General features: G+C 40.2%; 1 protein-coding gene across 1 annotated transcript in view; it reads left to right on the forward strand.

Annotated features, from left to right (window-relative positions):
- LOC117552664 (contactin-associated protein-like 4) overlaps positions 1-15331 on the forward strand; it is a 57825-nt gene that overhangs the window by 21075 nt on the left and 21419 nt on the right. The window contains exons 2-4 of the mRNA XM_034226239.1: positions 903-1013; positions 6970-7163; positions 14546-14693. Of these exons, the coding sequence (XP_034082130.1) occupies positions 903-1013; positions 6970-7163; positions 14546-14693 (453 nt within the window). The remainder of the gene's footprint in view (positions 1-902; positions 1014-6969; positions 7164-14545; positions 14694-15331) is intronic.

Below are 15331 nucleotides of genomic sequence, written 5' to 3' on the forward strand. Positions count from 1 at the left end.
GCACATTATACGTGATAGTCTAAGGGGCGGGACATCTCTAAGCGGTTGACCAATCACAACAGAGCCGACCAGCTAACCAATCAGAGCAGACTGGGCTCTGGTTTCAGACAGAGGGTGAAAAGAGGTGCTGCAGCACAGGCAGTATGAGAAAAATAAAGAGCTTTTTGAACATTAAAGCATGGAGACATGTCACAGTTCATGTCAGGTTTGCAATGCACAATGATGGAACATATACCTCAGACTTATTGTGACAGATTGTTCTTGCAACGTGCAGACAGCTCACAACGATAAACCAAAGCCGGATAAAATCAAAGCCCCATGAAAGAGAGACCAAAGTCAAACCATCTCTGTAAGTTCCCTCAACGGGCAGGAATCGATATCAAAGCAGCGAGGCCAAGTCTGATTAAATCTTGACGAAACAAAGTAAAGACAGCTCAAGATCCTTCTTTAATATAATCTCCCCAAGAGATACATCTCTGCTCTCAGAGATATTCTCCTCTCAGCGATAGAGGAAACATCCATTAACAGATAAAGGCTCATGCATATAAATGCTCGTTAATGTATATATAGAAATATTCATAGAAAAACTGAATCTTTTTGTGTCTTTGAGTCAGTGAAACCGGGTAAATGTGTTGTTTTTTACACAATCTATATCCATCAGAGTGTATATGGTATGGTAAGCCACCTCAGAGGCCAGTTTGTCTAATGAATGCCTCAGTCAGTCAAAAAGCAGTTAACACAAGGTTGATATAAGGCTTACTAATTGGGGATTAAGTTAAATAAAACTTATGAAAGGCGTTCTTACTGTGAACAGACTGAAAGGACCTCAACGATCAGTGGTATGTTTCCTTAGACTTCTGTAGTTATTATAAACCATTTGTCTCCTCTGTTGTGTTTCACAGAGGTGTGTCACAGTCCTCTCGTATCCAATCTGCTGCCATCGTTCTTCAGAAGCTCCTCACAGTTATCGGGCAGTCATGGGCCGGGCTTTGCTAAACTGAACCGGAGAGAAGGTGAGTGACTACCATTATCTTTGCTGATATTTTCCGTTTTTAGCGTATGGTGGCGCTCTGTTCTCACTGTTCGACTAAGAAATATTGAACAATTTGTTTGATTGCATGCATCCGTCTTACGCTGCAGAACGAAATCTAGAATGTGTAATCTACTGACGTTTTGTGGCCAAAAGCAATAATGGACAGGAAATAGAGCAGGATTGTAAACAGATAAAAACAGAAGCTAGCAATGCTAACAAGCTAATAACAGCATTCCAATCTACTTATTTGCTTTGTTGTTGTTTTTGCTGTGCTATATTTGGGCCTCAACAAGGATATTAACTAACTAAATGTCTTGTGAGAGTATCTGTGTCTGCTTGATGTCTTAGTGAGCAGTTGATTGCTCACAGGTTAGCTATAGAGAGGTGAAGTCCCTCCCTTTCCGGGGGACCTCCACGGGACCTTATTTCGGGAAAAGTATGTATTGAAGTCAATGGAGAGAGAAAGATTATCTTTTGATCCCGTTTGAATTGTATCACGAATTACACATATGACGTTTGTCAATTTAAAAGATAATTTTACAAGTCAAAACGAAAAAAACGTGTCGTAAAACTGTGAAGTAACACTTTCTTTTGTGTGAACCGCTCAATGAACTACATCTCCCGTCTCGCACCACACACCAAGATGGCCGTCACGTTGGCACATTTCACTTCTTTCTTTCAGAATGAGGCAAAAAGTATTAAAAGAGATGAAAATCACTACAAGTCTGGGCACGTTGAGAGCTGTGCATACACACAAGGGGAGTTAGTCGGTTCCGTAAGAGCCAGCATGCGGGACCGGGATTCTGGGATTTGTAGTCTTTCTAGTTGTGTATTTTTCATAGTCTTATATTTCAACAGTTTTACGACAAACTGTGACTTTTTTGACATGGAAATAATTTTTCAAGATTGTGTAATTCATGGCACAATTTCAAACGGGATCGAGAGATACGTTTTCTCTCCCCATTGACTTCAATACATACTTTTTCCGAAATAAGGTCTTATGGAGGTCCACCGGAAAGGGAGGGACTTCGCCTCTCTATTAGCACATGCTCATCGATCTTGGATCTCCGTTTGTTGTGAATTAATTTAACCCCCTCAAAAAGACCACAATGTTTTTAATCTTTTGTTCAGTTACTCAACTTAGTGATGTTCTATTCAGCTTTACCTCACTACAGATGCACAGTTCATTTGTGCAGTATGAGGTTGTGGATATGCAGAAAACACAGATGGCATACTGTGTTTAAAGAAAATAGACTAAAATGAAGGTTTATTAAGATAAAGTAAGGATTTTCATGATAATATCTGACCCACCATCAAGGGACTGCATGTTGCTGCTAATAAGGAACAAGCACCGCAGTGGCTCGTACCGCAGTGTGATCTTTCATTTATTCCATCTCTTGCTCGGCTATTCTCCGGAGTATACGCATATAACATTTAGCAGTTTAACATCAATAAATGATCGCTGCAATCTTGTCCTCTTTTCTCCTCACTCTTTTTAATGAATTTATTTATTTGAACACCCTGAGTTTCCACAAAAAAATAAGTAGTGAAAGGAAGCCCCCCTGTGTTTCTGTTTGTTTCTGATGCGTTGCAGCAGCACTGCTTGCCCCATAATTTAGCGCCCTGCAGGACACACAACATCAAAGACACACAAACACACAGACACCTGATGGGGTATGGAATAACAGATAAAGCTAAAAACCAAAGTATATTTTGTGTTTTCTGCTTAGTTTTCAGGTAATTGTGTTGCAGGTGTAAATCAAACACTCCGCAAAAGGTTATTTGTCACCAGAAGGGTTGCAGAAAGTAGCAAAAACGATTTTATGTGGGGGGCTTTGAGGATACATACCTTTTGTTTTTTGCAGGATAATACAAACAGAACGGAGATGAGAATCAGACGGAAAAGTTTGGATGTCTTTGTCTTTAATACAATATTAATGATTTCCTCTGCCTGGGAGACTGCAGGAATCACACTCTGCAGGGTGCAGTCTTCTGGGTGTGTGTGATGGGAGAAGCTGTGAGTAAACACACATGCTGAGTTCTTTCACTTTAGTTCTGACTGTTTACTGATTGGAGTTCAATCTTCGATAACGAGAAAGGGAAGGGAAATCAGATGGTGTGGTGCCAGAAGCGCCATAACCGAACTGAGTTTATCTGCACGAAGCAACAAGAGAGAAGCAAAGAGATGCGGAAGAAATGAAACATGACGGAAAGATAAATCATCACTGTGTAACACTCTTCCTTTTATTGGCTCTAACACATTGTCAAGAAAGGCTGAGGGGCGGGACATCTAAGCGGTTGACAACAGAGCCGACCAGCTAACCAATCAGAGCAGACTGGGCTCTGGTTTCAGACAGAGGGTGAAAAGAGGTGCTGCAGCACAGGCAGTATGAGAAAAATAAAGAGCTTTGAACATTAAAGCATGGAGACATGTCAGAGTAGAGGCAACAAATATATATGAACCTGAAAATGTACATAATAGGGCCTGATAGACACTTATAAACTGCTCTGAGATATCAAGCAACCGCAGAGCTTTCAGTGCCTAAAATCTCCCCTCTTAGCTCTTGTTTTTCCTTGTCAATGATTTCTTGCTAACAATAACACCTCTCAGTTTGCAATGCCTTATTGATTACTTCCCTGAGATTTGAATTGAATTAAACTCATCAATACATCTAATGAGCAGTTTTGAAAGCAAACACACATGTTAACCAAAACTGCTCTAATTCCAGATTCCCAGCTGTTGTATAAATCATTGAGTAAATGAACATCCCCTGGTGGTTGTTCTCCTCCAGCTGCTGCTCCTCATCCTCTGCAGTCACTCTGCACGAGGAGACGCCTCTTTCAGACTTAATTTACCAGCAAAATGAGCAGGGAATCTTCGAGGAGCTTTTTCTGCTTCCTGCAAACACTCTGCTGCAGACTTGGTGCTCTATTAACTTTTGGATTAACCCATTAAGGCCCGGACACACCAAGTCGATTTTGTCCGTCGATGGGCGTCAGGCCGACGATGAGCGTCGACACGCTACTCAGAGTGGTGTGTCCCGCACCGTCGTGTCTTTTCAGCCGTGTCGACACCTTTTCGGCCGAAAACCCACCGATTCAACATGTCGATGTGCAATCCAAATCGCCCACCCAAATTGTCAGAATAAGTGAGAAATGAATTTAACTTCTGTTAGACAGCTATCATACTGAATAAATATTTACTGTGAATGTATGCAAAAATGTATGGCATATACATATATGGTCTAACAGAAGTTAAATTAATTTCTCACTTATTCTGACAATGTACTTAACCCCAAATAAAAGAACCCAATAAAAAGATAATAGTGAAGTCACGTTGTAATAACAATAACTCATCTCTCTCGAGTTTTCTTTTTGAGCTTTGCCAAAAGCCACTGTGTCAAGTGTCCTTCTTGAGTTGCCGTCCGGAGTTCTCCAATATGGCGGACCATCTCGCACATGCGCAGTACAGATCGGGCAGGGGACGGATCGGGTAGTGACAGACGCAACAGTCGGGTCCGTCTGTGTCAGTTCTTTGGTGTCAGCTTGGTGTGTCCGGGCCCATAGAGCTTTGGGGTGAATGCACATTTCAAATATTACTCTTTTGATGGTTAAAAAATACAAGATGCATATTTTCCAATTACAAACTATTTGTTTAGGCAATTTGTCGGCTGTTTTTACTGCATGTAAAATCTAAATAAAAAACATGTATTTTAATTTGTTTTCCTTTTTTTACATAGAGGCTTCTTGTAAAAGTATGTTGAAAAAACTGTTATCGCCCAGGGACACTTACATGTACATTACATTGACTTAAAGCAAGACTGCACCAGGATTTTCATATGTTTCAATAAAAACCTATTGCCATTAGAATAGTTGGTTTAATCACATTAAAATCTCCATTGTGGCTGAAAATTAAATAAAACCGCATTCATCCACATTGCAGCTTTTTCTCCAGCACTGCCGGATGTTATTTTACAAATGTTCAAACATTATTGAAATGACCAAATATAATAATTCGGGCAGAACTGAACGCTAATTTAGTGACACTAGGGACATACTTTATATTAGATGAGACTAAGCAGGTAAAGCACTGAAGGTAAAACCTCTTATTCTGTTGTAGCAATGTAAAGTGCAAATCCAAATAGTTGATGATTAACATCTGTATGCAAAATATGATTTTATAAGCACTTACTGTAAATTACATACCATGAATTTCACACAGGACATCCAGCTCCACAGTTCTCAGACTGACAGACTGTCACAATAAAAGACATCTTGTAAGAATAAGAGACGTCCTCCCAGAATAAGAGACGTCCTGTCAGAATAAGAGACATCCTGTCAGAATAAGAGACGTCCTGTCAGAATAAGAGACGTCCTGTCAGAATAAGAGACTTCCTGTCAGAATAAGAGACGTCCTGTCAGAATAAGAGACGTCCTGTCAGAATAAGAGACTTCCTGTCAGAATAAGAGACGTCCTGTCAGAATAAGAGTGCATTATTGATGGCCAAAGGGTCTTTTCTTTAGCTTGTGGTGAAGCTGTCAGCACTGTTTGGCAGAATAACTTGGTTCTGCCTCTCCTGCACCAGCTGTTATCCAGACATTGAATCCAAGATATCTCAACTCAAGATATCTCAACTCTTATAACATATTTTATTCCGGGCATACAGGTACTGCATTGATACAGTAATCTCTACCAACGCAGGAGTAAGTCATGTAACTTTGGAATCAAAGTTACAATAACTGCCTCTGGGCAGAATCAGATTTCTCTAATGATCATGATCTCAGCTCCAAAAAACTTGACTGTTTGAAAGTAAAAAACTCTGACCTTAGGGTCTGATTCATCAAATGTAATTCTTAAGGGAAATGTGGGAGTTGTATGAGGAGATACAAAGGCCAAAGCTAGCACAACATTTTTACATCCTCTCACTCCACTGATAAGTGATTCGACTGGCAGAAAGCCCAGACTCAAATTCTTCTTGAGAACTTTTTTACAGACATCAATATATTTCTATCAACTATGGTGATCACTACAAAGGGAGTTTGGACAAAGGCAGTTTGGACAAAGGGACGGCACTTCAAAATCATCCTGAAGTGAGCTTTTTCAAATATAGAGAGAAGTTTTGAAAGAATCAAAAACACAGCCTCTCCAAAATTGGTGTCATGGGATTTTGAAAAAGTGTTTCCAAGTGGTCGTTCGCTTTTAGCTTCTATCTTCTATCTTTGTGAGGGCCATTTCTGGAAAAGTGGCAGAAGTGGTTTACAATGAGTGGCCCCCAAAGTCATGGTTGAAGTAAGGGACGGCCAATTGTCAAAGAGGCTAGGTTAAGGTTGATTGGAAATGCTAATTATCGTCAGGGAATGGCGTCAGGCAATGCGTTTATGTCAAAGGTAGAAGTACAATTGCAGGCATGTAGTCAAATCTGTCCATTTTGTGTACTGTAAGCAACATTTGGTCCAACTCAGACACACACACACACACACACACACACACACACACACACACACACACACACACACACACACACACACACACACACACACACACACACACACACATAATGTAATGTCTCCTTCGTATGGTCGTCTGCCCTCATACTCAGAATATATGAAGCTCTGCCATGGACTAACATTTCAATATTGTATACAGCTGTTATCCTAAATGGCTCATCTGCTGCTAACATCATTCACAGAACAATCATTAAGACAGATTAACCAAATGTTACTCTCTAAAATTAAACGGCATGTTTTAAAAAAGGTTCCCTTTTAATTTCCCTGCACTCCCAACTGAGTTTCTTAAGAAAAGTTTGCTAAGAATGTATGCGATTATCAGTTTTTCTTCCGTCTATTTTCTTTGCAAATACCCAAATATGATGTGATGTTGAAACAGAAGTCGTCTCATATTTCTGAGCATGCTGTCTGTGCACGTGTCCCTGCAGGAGCTGGAGGCTGGTCTCCTCTGAGCTCGGACAGATATCAGTGGCTGCAGGTGGACCTCGGGGAGCGGACACACATCACCGCTGTTTCCACGCAGGGTCGCTACGGCAGCTCTGATTGGCTGACGGCCTACCTGCTGATGTTCAGCGACACGGGACACAACTGGAGACAGTACCGGCAGGAAGAAAGTATTGGGGTGAGTGATTTAAATACATTAAATCAAGCTGTGTTAAGCGGAATAATCTGACACTAAAGCATCAAAACACAGACATTTTGACATGTCAGTGTGTGAAAGAACATATAATTAACAATGGCTCTGTTTTATTCAAGTGTGACAGTGAGCCAATATGCACAGGGACCCTCAAACCAAATTCAGTCATCATGTGATTTATTTAAAAACCACACCTGTGTCAAAACAATAATGTTGGCACGAATAATTTTGCATATTATTTGCCGATAATTAATGTTTTCCCCTGATGTTAATCATGCTTTATAATGTCATTTTTATCCGTGAAATAAACAAGTTTAAAAAATGTAAATTGAAGAAGTGTAGAATAACATTTCTCTGACATGACCTATACTGAATTCTCTCATTTAGAAAGTCAATATTGGCACATTAATAATAGTCTAGCTGAGCCGAAGGCAGAACAAAACCAAGGGGAAAACATTCAGCCGAAACTCACAGCTGTAAAAAATACCGCTGGTTTAAAGAGTAAAAAAGCCGGAAAAAGACAAAGTGTATGGGTTTATATTTCCCATTACTGTAACTGAAGTTTCTGTAGTTATTTTAAATATGTTTTACCTACTTTAACTCTTAAATGTATAGTTACTACACATGATACATTACATTACATGTTAGACGCTTTTATCCAAAGCGACTTACATACTCAATACTGTGGGCAATCCCCACAGGAGCAATTTGGGGTGAAGTGTCTTGCCCAGGGACACAACGACATGCTCACTGCAGTGGGGTTTGAACCTGTGCCCCCCTAATCCCAACACCAGCGCACTATTCCACTGCGCCACAGCCTCCCCATACAAAATATTTATCACAATTTTTGGACTAAAGTTCATCAGAACAACAATCAAAGTGTGACAAAATGGTAAAAATCCCTAGTCAAAAGTATGAGTATTTGAAGCAGTGCTGTTATATTGCAAATTATAAAATGGAGTCTGGCTCAGGAGGTAGGGAAGGTATTGCAAGAATTTAAGTTAGATTCCTGGCTTTTCCTGTCCACACGTCAGGGCGTAATTGAGCGCTAAACCAAACCCAAAATAGTTTCTGAAGGTTGGACATTACGGTGTGAGTGTGTGTGTGTAAATGAGAAGCAGAATTATAAAGCCTTGTAATAAAAACAATTTATAAATGCAGTCCATTTACCAGATCTTCATTTGAAAGCAGCCCCTTTTAAAATTCCTAAAGCGTCATCCTGCAGACAGCACCTTGTGCAGAAAAAAACAGCTTTAAAACCAAACCAGCGCTGAAGAGACTGCTGTTATTACCAGCCATTTTACCATTTTCCCCTTAAAGCTCCCATGTCATGGCCATTTCCACTGATCATAATTCCATTGTTGAGGTCTACTAAAATAGATTTATACTGTGCAATTTTCCAAACTCACATTGGTTTCACATACAGCATCTCTGTATAGTATGTGTATTCACTCTCTGTCCTAAACGGCTTGTTGGAGCTCCTGCCCCCCCCCCCCCCCCTCCCTGTGAGCCCAGTGGCCGTCTGCGAGACACAGCGAAACCCAGCCCGAAACACACACACACCCGCAGCCTGGCTGGGAGTTTGTGTGTGTGCTGAGTTCCGCGGTGTCTCGCTGTCTCGCCGACCCCACACTAGTGAGCCAGCTCACACTGTCCCGCTCCTCGCAGCAGCGAGCCTCGCAATGTCCCACCGAGTGTGTGTGTGTGAGGAAGTCCGCAGATTGGTCCAAACGTAACGGCTCCGTGGACGTAACGTAACGGCTACGTTTGGACCAATCTGCGGAGCCATTGCATTACGTCACTATACCCGAAATACGTCACTATACCCAAGAAGTAAACAATGGAAATAGAGAAATCTCCAACGAGGCGTTCTGGGGCAGCATAGACAGGTCTTTTCTGTGTTAGAGTTTTACTCGCTACAGGGTGTACTTTGAGGGTTTGTGACTCTGCAGACCGTTTACATGCAGAAAAACCTTCATAACAAAAGGGGACGGGTGATAACCGGAAAAGCATGACATGGGCCCTTTAATTATGATGATTTGTGTTTGTCAGATGGACTATACAAATATCACTGACAAAACACACACTGGAGCAGCGCACTTATTTAGAAAAACTCTGCCTCAAAATAAACGGAAAAATAAAAACCCTCTCGATAAAATCTGAAGGAATTAGCATCTCTTCTACTCGTAAATGTCTCTTAAAATGTTCACCTTTCTCACTCGCTTTGTTAACCACATTACACGGTAGTAGGTAGAAGCAGTCCAGCATTAGCCTCTGGAGTCAGTGGATGTATAATTTTACGTAATTAATCATATATTTTCGATTATAAGGAGTAGAAATATGATTCAGATATCCGCGGAATCGCTGGAAGAGTAGCTTTCCAGCGGTATCTCCTGTGAGACTGTAACCAGGGCACAGCAGCCAATATGGCCGCTCAAATCAGCTTGACTTTACACTGTGTGGGATTGGTGGATTTGTGTGTCCGTCAAGGAAATCTCGGCCGGCAGCCATCATGGTCTGAAATGACCAATGGACATCGAGAAATCACTAAGGACCTACCCACCAAGTAAACAAAACATAAACCACGTGTCTCCCATCAGTTTACGTCTTTGAGGAGAGAGAGAGACAGAGAAAATGGCTAAAAAAAAACGTTACAGATGCCGATTTCGCTAGAGATTTATTTCGCTAGCAGCAGTGAAGATAGAGCCTCAGAACCTGAAGTCTTCGACTCTTCTGAAGAAGAAGAATACAAAGACAACAACAAGGATCCATTTGGGCATGGGTAAGTGTAAATATTACAGTAATAGTGTACTGGCAATGTGTGGGGAATACCGCGAAAATGAACAATAGGTTTATTGATATATATTTGTTATCGATAATCATGAACTTTTTATTGGACAAAATAGACTCTCCATTAGCAAACGTTTACTCTGTGTTAACGTTATTTTGGTGTGTAAAAGTGAGATTACATGTGTAGAGGATTAAATTAATCATTTATTCGTCCCACAACGGAGACATTTACAGTGACATGTTTTTGACATCGATTATTTATCATACTGTTCTGTACAGATGAGACTTTGTCATAGATTTATTTATATGTGTGCCTGTTATTATTTTACCGTCCTGTACAGATGAGACTTTGTAATCAGATGTAGCCTATGTATATGTGTGTCTGATTTTATACTGAATGTAAAGTAACTGGAAATACCTGTGTGTGTGTGTGTGTGTGTGTGTGTGTGTGTGTGTGTGTGTGTGTGTGTGTGTGTGTGTGTGTGTGTGTGTGTGTGTGTGTGTGTGTGTGTGTGTGTGTGTGTGTGTGTGTGTGTGTGTGTGTGTGTGTGTGTGTGTGTGTGTGTGTGTGTGTGTGTGTGTGTGTGTGTGTGTGTGTGTGTGGTGTGTGTGTGTGTGTGTGTGTGTGTGTGTGTGTGTACGATCGAGAGAGACTCCTTCTCCAACCTCCCAAACTTTCTTTTTATGTGTGCATTGTTATTTGTGCTTGAGCAACATTTTACTTGAACTTTATTTCAATGAAATTAGTTGTCATTATTGTCCTACATTTTAATTTGTTTTACAGAGATGTTTCACAGCTGCCTGGGCCTAGTGGCCCACAGGCGGCGTTTATCCAGCAGCCAGAACATCCATCTGTGCCGGCCCCCAGGTCAAGATCTACCGTGGCTCAAGGGCCTTCACCAGAGCCATCACCACCAAGGACCAGCATCACTACAGCTGCCTCCACCTCCATCTGCGGCTGCCACCAGGTGAAGATACACCTCAGCACAAAGGCTCCACCACAGCCATCACCTTCAACCCAGCCAGCAAGGAGGTCTCGTGGAGGTCTCGTATAGCACTTGTACACCCCACCTACACAGCAGCCCATGCACCATCACCCCATCTTCACTGTCTTGGAAGACAGACAAAGACCTTGACACTGTCTTGACATTTATAATGAATAGTTGGTTGAAAGTTCTGATGTTCAATATTGTAAATAGTTAGATTTTCCAGTTTCTTATATTTATATAAATAGTTGGTTGAAAAAAACATATTTATAATAAATTGTTGGTTGAAAAAAAAGGTTGAATGCTCAATTTGTATATTTGCACACATCACATGAACCTTTGTATGTAATATGAAGTCATTATTCAGTCCTAATGTATCTCAGTCCCTGCTGTGGTGAAAGTAGAGTGATAAACACCTGTTTTACTCAAAATTCGAATTTAATTTTTTTCATTTTAGACATGAATAACACATTTATATACAGTGTAATTCAAATATTTCACTGCTTTTGTGATCCTAAGACTTTGGTAACCAAATCTAAAACACCAAAACAATTCGATCACATGAGTAAATTTGTGTTTTCACAAGAGTTTTGAAGATTTTGTGAAAATCGGATGTCAAATGTTAAGCTTTTGAGCTACTTATCTCATCAAACAGTGCTCTAAGGTGAGTAATTTGCATATATAGCAATACCAGAGATTGTCCTGAACATTTTGATATTTGACACATGGGGTGCCATGTTAGAGGAAATACATTTAAAAGGTGATTTAAGAAAACATCTAAAAATCGAGAAAATACCCTTAGACTCCAGAGGGTTAAAGCTCGTAGTATAGACATATACCACCCCCCCCCCCCCCCCCCCCTCCTAAATAGTGATGCTGCGAGGAACTGCTTCAATTTAAAGTGGATGAGCCTCTCACAGTGAGGGTAAAACTAATGTCAGTCTAACACTTCTTCACAGAGAGAAAGGAAAGGCTTCTCGCGGCTTAAAAGCTTGTTGATTTCATACTCAGCATACATCAGGATAAATCCACAGCATGTCTCCAAAGCCCCTCCAAAGCTCTGCATATTAGTCAGCCTGGTTTATTGTGGCTTTCGGGGGAACAGCGATGCTTCATCAGTCACAATTCCTCCAGGACCTCGCTCTCCTTTAAGCTAAGAGGCCGACACTTTGTGAGGCTGAGTAATTCCTCTTGTTCTTTCTTCATCCTTTCTTCTCTTCACCTCCACTGCAGAGGTGCAAGAGCTGTGGGAATACACACTCTCCAGAGAATAAAGCAAGGTGTTATTGGAGGTACATTATATATGTCCCTGTAGCTCAGGTGAAGAGTATATTTTCATCTCATAATGATGCTTATTAAAAGAATGTATGTGTATGTGTGGAGAAGTGAGAAAAGCTATGAACAGGCAGCAGGTGATAATTAAAGACAGTGAAGCTTTGGAGGGTGAGGAATTGGAAGTGGGATCCTTTTAAACTTGAACCTTGACTGTCATTAAAATGTTTTTTTATTAGTGATTTTTTACAATGTTGTTGTTTTGAACATTTTGAACAGCACCATCATTTTAAGCTGGATTTACACATTCAAAGTTAATTGAACTTTGTTTAATAATCTTTTATAAGTCCTTCTGTAAGTGTTTAAATGTTAATTCAACTGAGTTAAGTCATCTAAAGTTATCAAGTTGAAACTTTTCAGTCACACACACACACACACACACACACACACACACACACACACACACACACACACACACACACACACACACACACACACACCTTTTAAATGTCTCTTTTATTTTGGTACTATATAATGATGAGTTCTGTCAAGTTTTGTAGTGAAAACCATTCTGACTCTGACATTATACAGGCAAGAGATACACATAAAAGATAAAACGGAGTTGACAGAATCCCGTAAACATTTCACACAACTATGTTGATGGTACAATACAGCAAAGAATCAAAAATATTATACACATATAATCCCACTCTTTGTTAGGGATCATTTTGTACCATTTAATGTTGTGTTGTGCCACCTTGTAATGTGTTATGGCTTTGTGTTTTCCAACATAAATCTTCCTCATCCCTCTTCCTTTAACCCATTTCATCAGAGATTGTGTGGGAGATTCTCTCCCTTCTTTATTTTCTCTCTGACTCTCAGACCTTCACCCTCTGTTACTCCCCTTCGCTTCCTCTCTAATCAAACTCCCTTTGGAGGATTTTCTTCCTCCGCTCAGGTCAGATTTCAAAAGCCAGTGTCTAAATGAGCTCTCACTGGCTCTTTCTCAGCAGGAAACAGTCATTTGTGGACGTTAGGTCTTCTGCTGTTTAGTCAGTGAAACTCAAACTCACACTATATGGTTCAGATGATGAGAATATACACCCATTACTCAGCATTTCAAGATACATTGTTGGAAATTGTTAGAAATTAAAATCAATGTTTTGATAGCATAAAGTAGCTTAAACATACCGTCAGTTTAAATGATGTTTTATACTGAAAAAACAGAAGTTCTTGTGCACAACCAGTTGTTAAGCTTTTATTCTGAAAATCCTTCATCTCCGGTTAGCATTTAGCATGTGGCTAATATCCCATTTACTATAGAGGTGAATTTAGTAGCGATATGACACGGAGTGTTGCACACCGAAACCTACTGATTTTAACACTACAACTATAGACGTCGAGATATTATTATTGCTGAATATTAAATGAAGGTACAGTTTATTTGAATACGTTATTGTTTACAGATGTGGGTAGCATATGACAACATCCGGAACGACCGGAAAACCAAACTGCCATATTATTATTGCCATATGTATTTCCTGTATTTTTTGGAGTATTGATTACAGCGTTTAGAATGTGTTAAATGAAAAGTCATGAAAGAGTTAAGGAGGAGAAAATGCGTGTTTAGATATATATTGGATATACAATGTCTGTATCCTCTGATATGCGTAACAACGGACATTAAATACGTTGAGGGCCGGCCCCCAGCAGCGCCAACCGGCCCACAGGGAGGAGCCAGCAGAGGATATATAACAGCTGGAAAGGTGGAGCGGTCTCTTCCCTTCAGCCAGAACACAGCTGTTTTTCTGACTGAACAATATTCTGCTTGTAAACATACCCGCGCCTTTATTTTTAATTAAAGTACCAATTTTGAACCATCTCAGAGACTCCATTTAGTCTCCTTTTTAAAACTTCTCTCCTGGACGCGAGAATAACGAACACTGAACAAAATATGCAGATGCACTTGAGTTCTGACATTATCTGACAGAAACACATTCAAACTAAAGAAACCAGCCTGTTTGGAAAATGTAACAAGTAGAAAGTACAGGTATTTGTGTTCAAAATGTAAGAAGTCAAAGTAAATTGTCGTCAGGAAAATAAGTAGTGGAGTAAAGTACTGATACCAGAAAAATGTGCTTAAGTACAGTAACGAAGTATTTGTACTCCACTACTTCCCACCTCTGGCAATATACATGTCCTTCTGACAGTAACAACCAGAGGGAGAAATATCACGGATATCTTTGTGGTCAAAAGATGGACAGATGCATGCCTAGAAAGAAAGAACAAGAGTTAACTTGCTGCTGTTTGTTTTTGCAGGCTTTCCCAGGGAACAGTAATGCAGACAGTGTGGTGCAACATAAGCTCCAGCAGCCGGTTATCGGCCGCTACGTCCGCCTGATCCCGCTGGACTGGAACCCCAAAGGACGCATCGGACTCAGACTGGAGACCTTCGGATGTCCTTACAGTCAGTCTGGGCTTTCTGTTTCAAATCCTTACAGTACGGCATGAACTGACAAGATTAGAGTAGCGTGGAAACCAACAAAAGCTTCACCATTCCACTTCAAATTCTAGACACTTTTGAGCATGCTAATAGCTTACCAATGATCCTCTTCATCTATATATTTTTTAGTTCAAATGTAAAGTCTTGAATGACCTGCCCTTTTAGGATGATATCAAGCTTCATTGTGTTCGTGTATCCCACTGACAATTTAAACTTCACCAGGATAACCTAGTTCAAGTCAAGCATGGGTAACCGTTATAAATCAAGGCAATCCAATGACAATGACATAGACAATATTATATTGAAAAATGATCATCCAAAACTTCTTAGCAATGTTTGTGTTGGTTTTTCATTTTCCTAAAGAATCTGTCAAGAAAAATGTGGGATTCAAATTGTAGTTACTATTGAATAGGCATACAAAACAGGATCAGTTCACCAAGAAAAGTTAAGGGAACAATCCACGAGTAAGAGTCATCCAAATGTGTTAAAAATAATAAAATGAAATATCACATGTACATAAGTATTCACACCCTTTGCTTTGACACTGAAAATTGAGCTCAGGCGCATCCCGTTTCCACTGATCATCCTTGAGATGTTTCTAT

Source organism: Gymnodraco acuticeps, unplaced genomic scaffold (assembly GCF_902827175.1).
Source record: "Gymnodraco acuticeps unplaced genomic scaffold, fGymAcu1.1, whole genome shotgun sequence".
Classification (NCBI taxonomy): Eukaryota; Metazoa; Chordata; class Actinopteri; order Perciformes; family Bathydraconidae; genus Gymnodraco; species Gymnodraco acuticeps.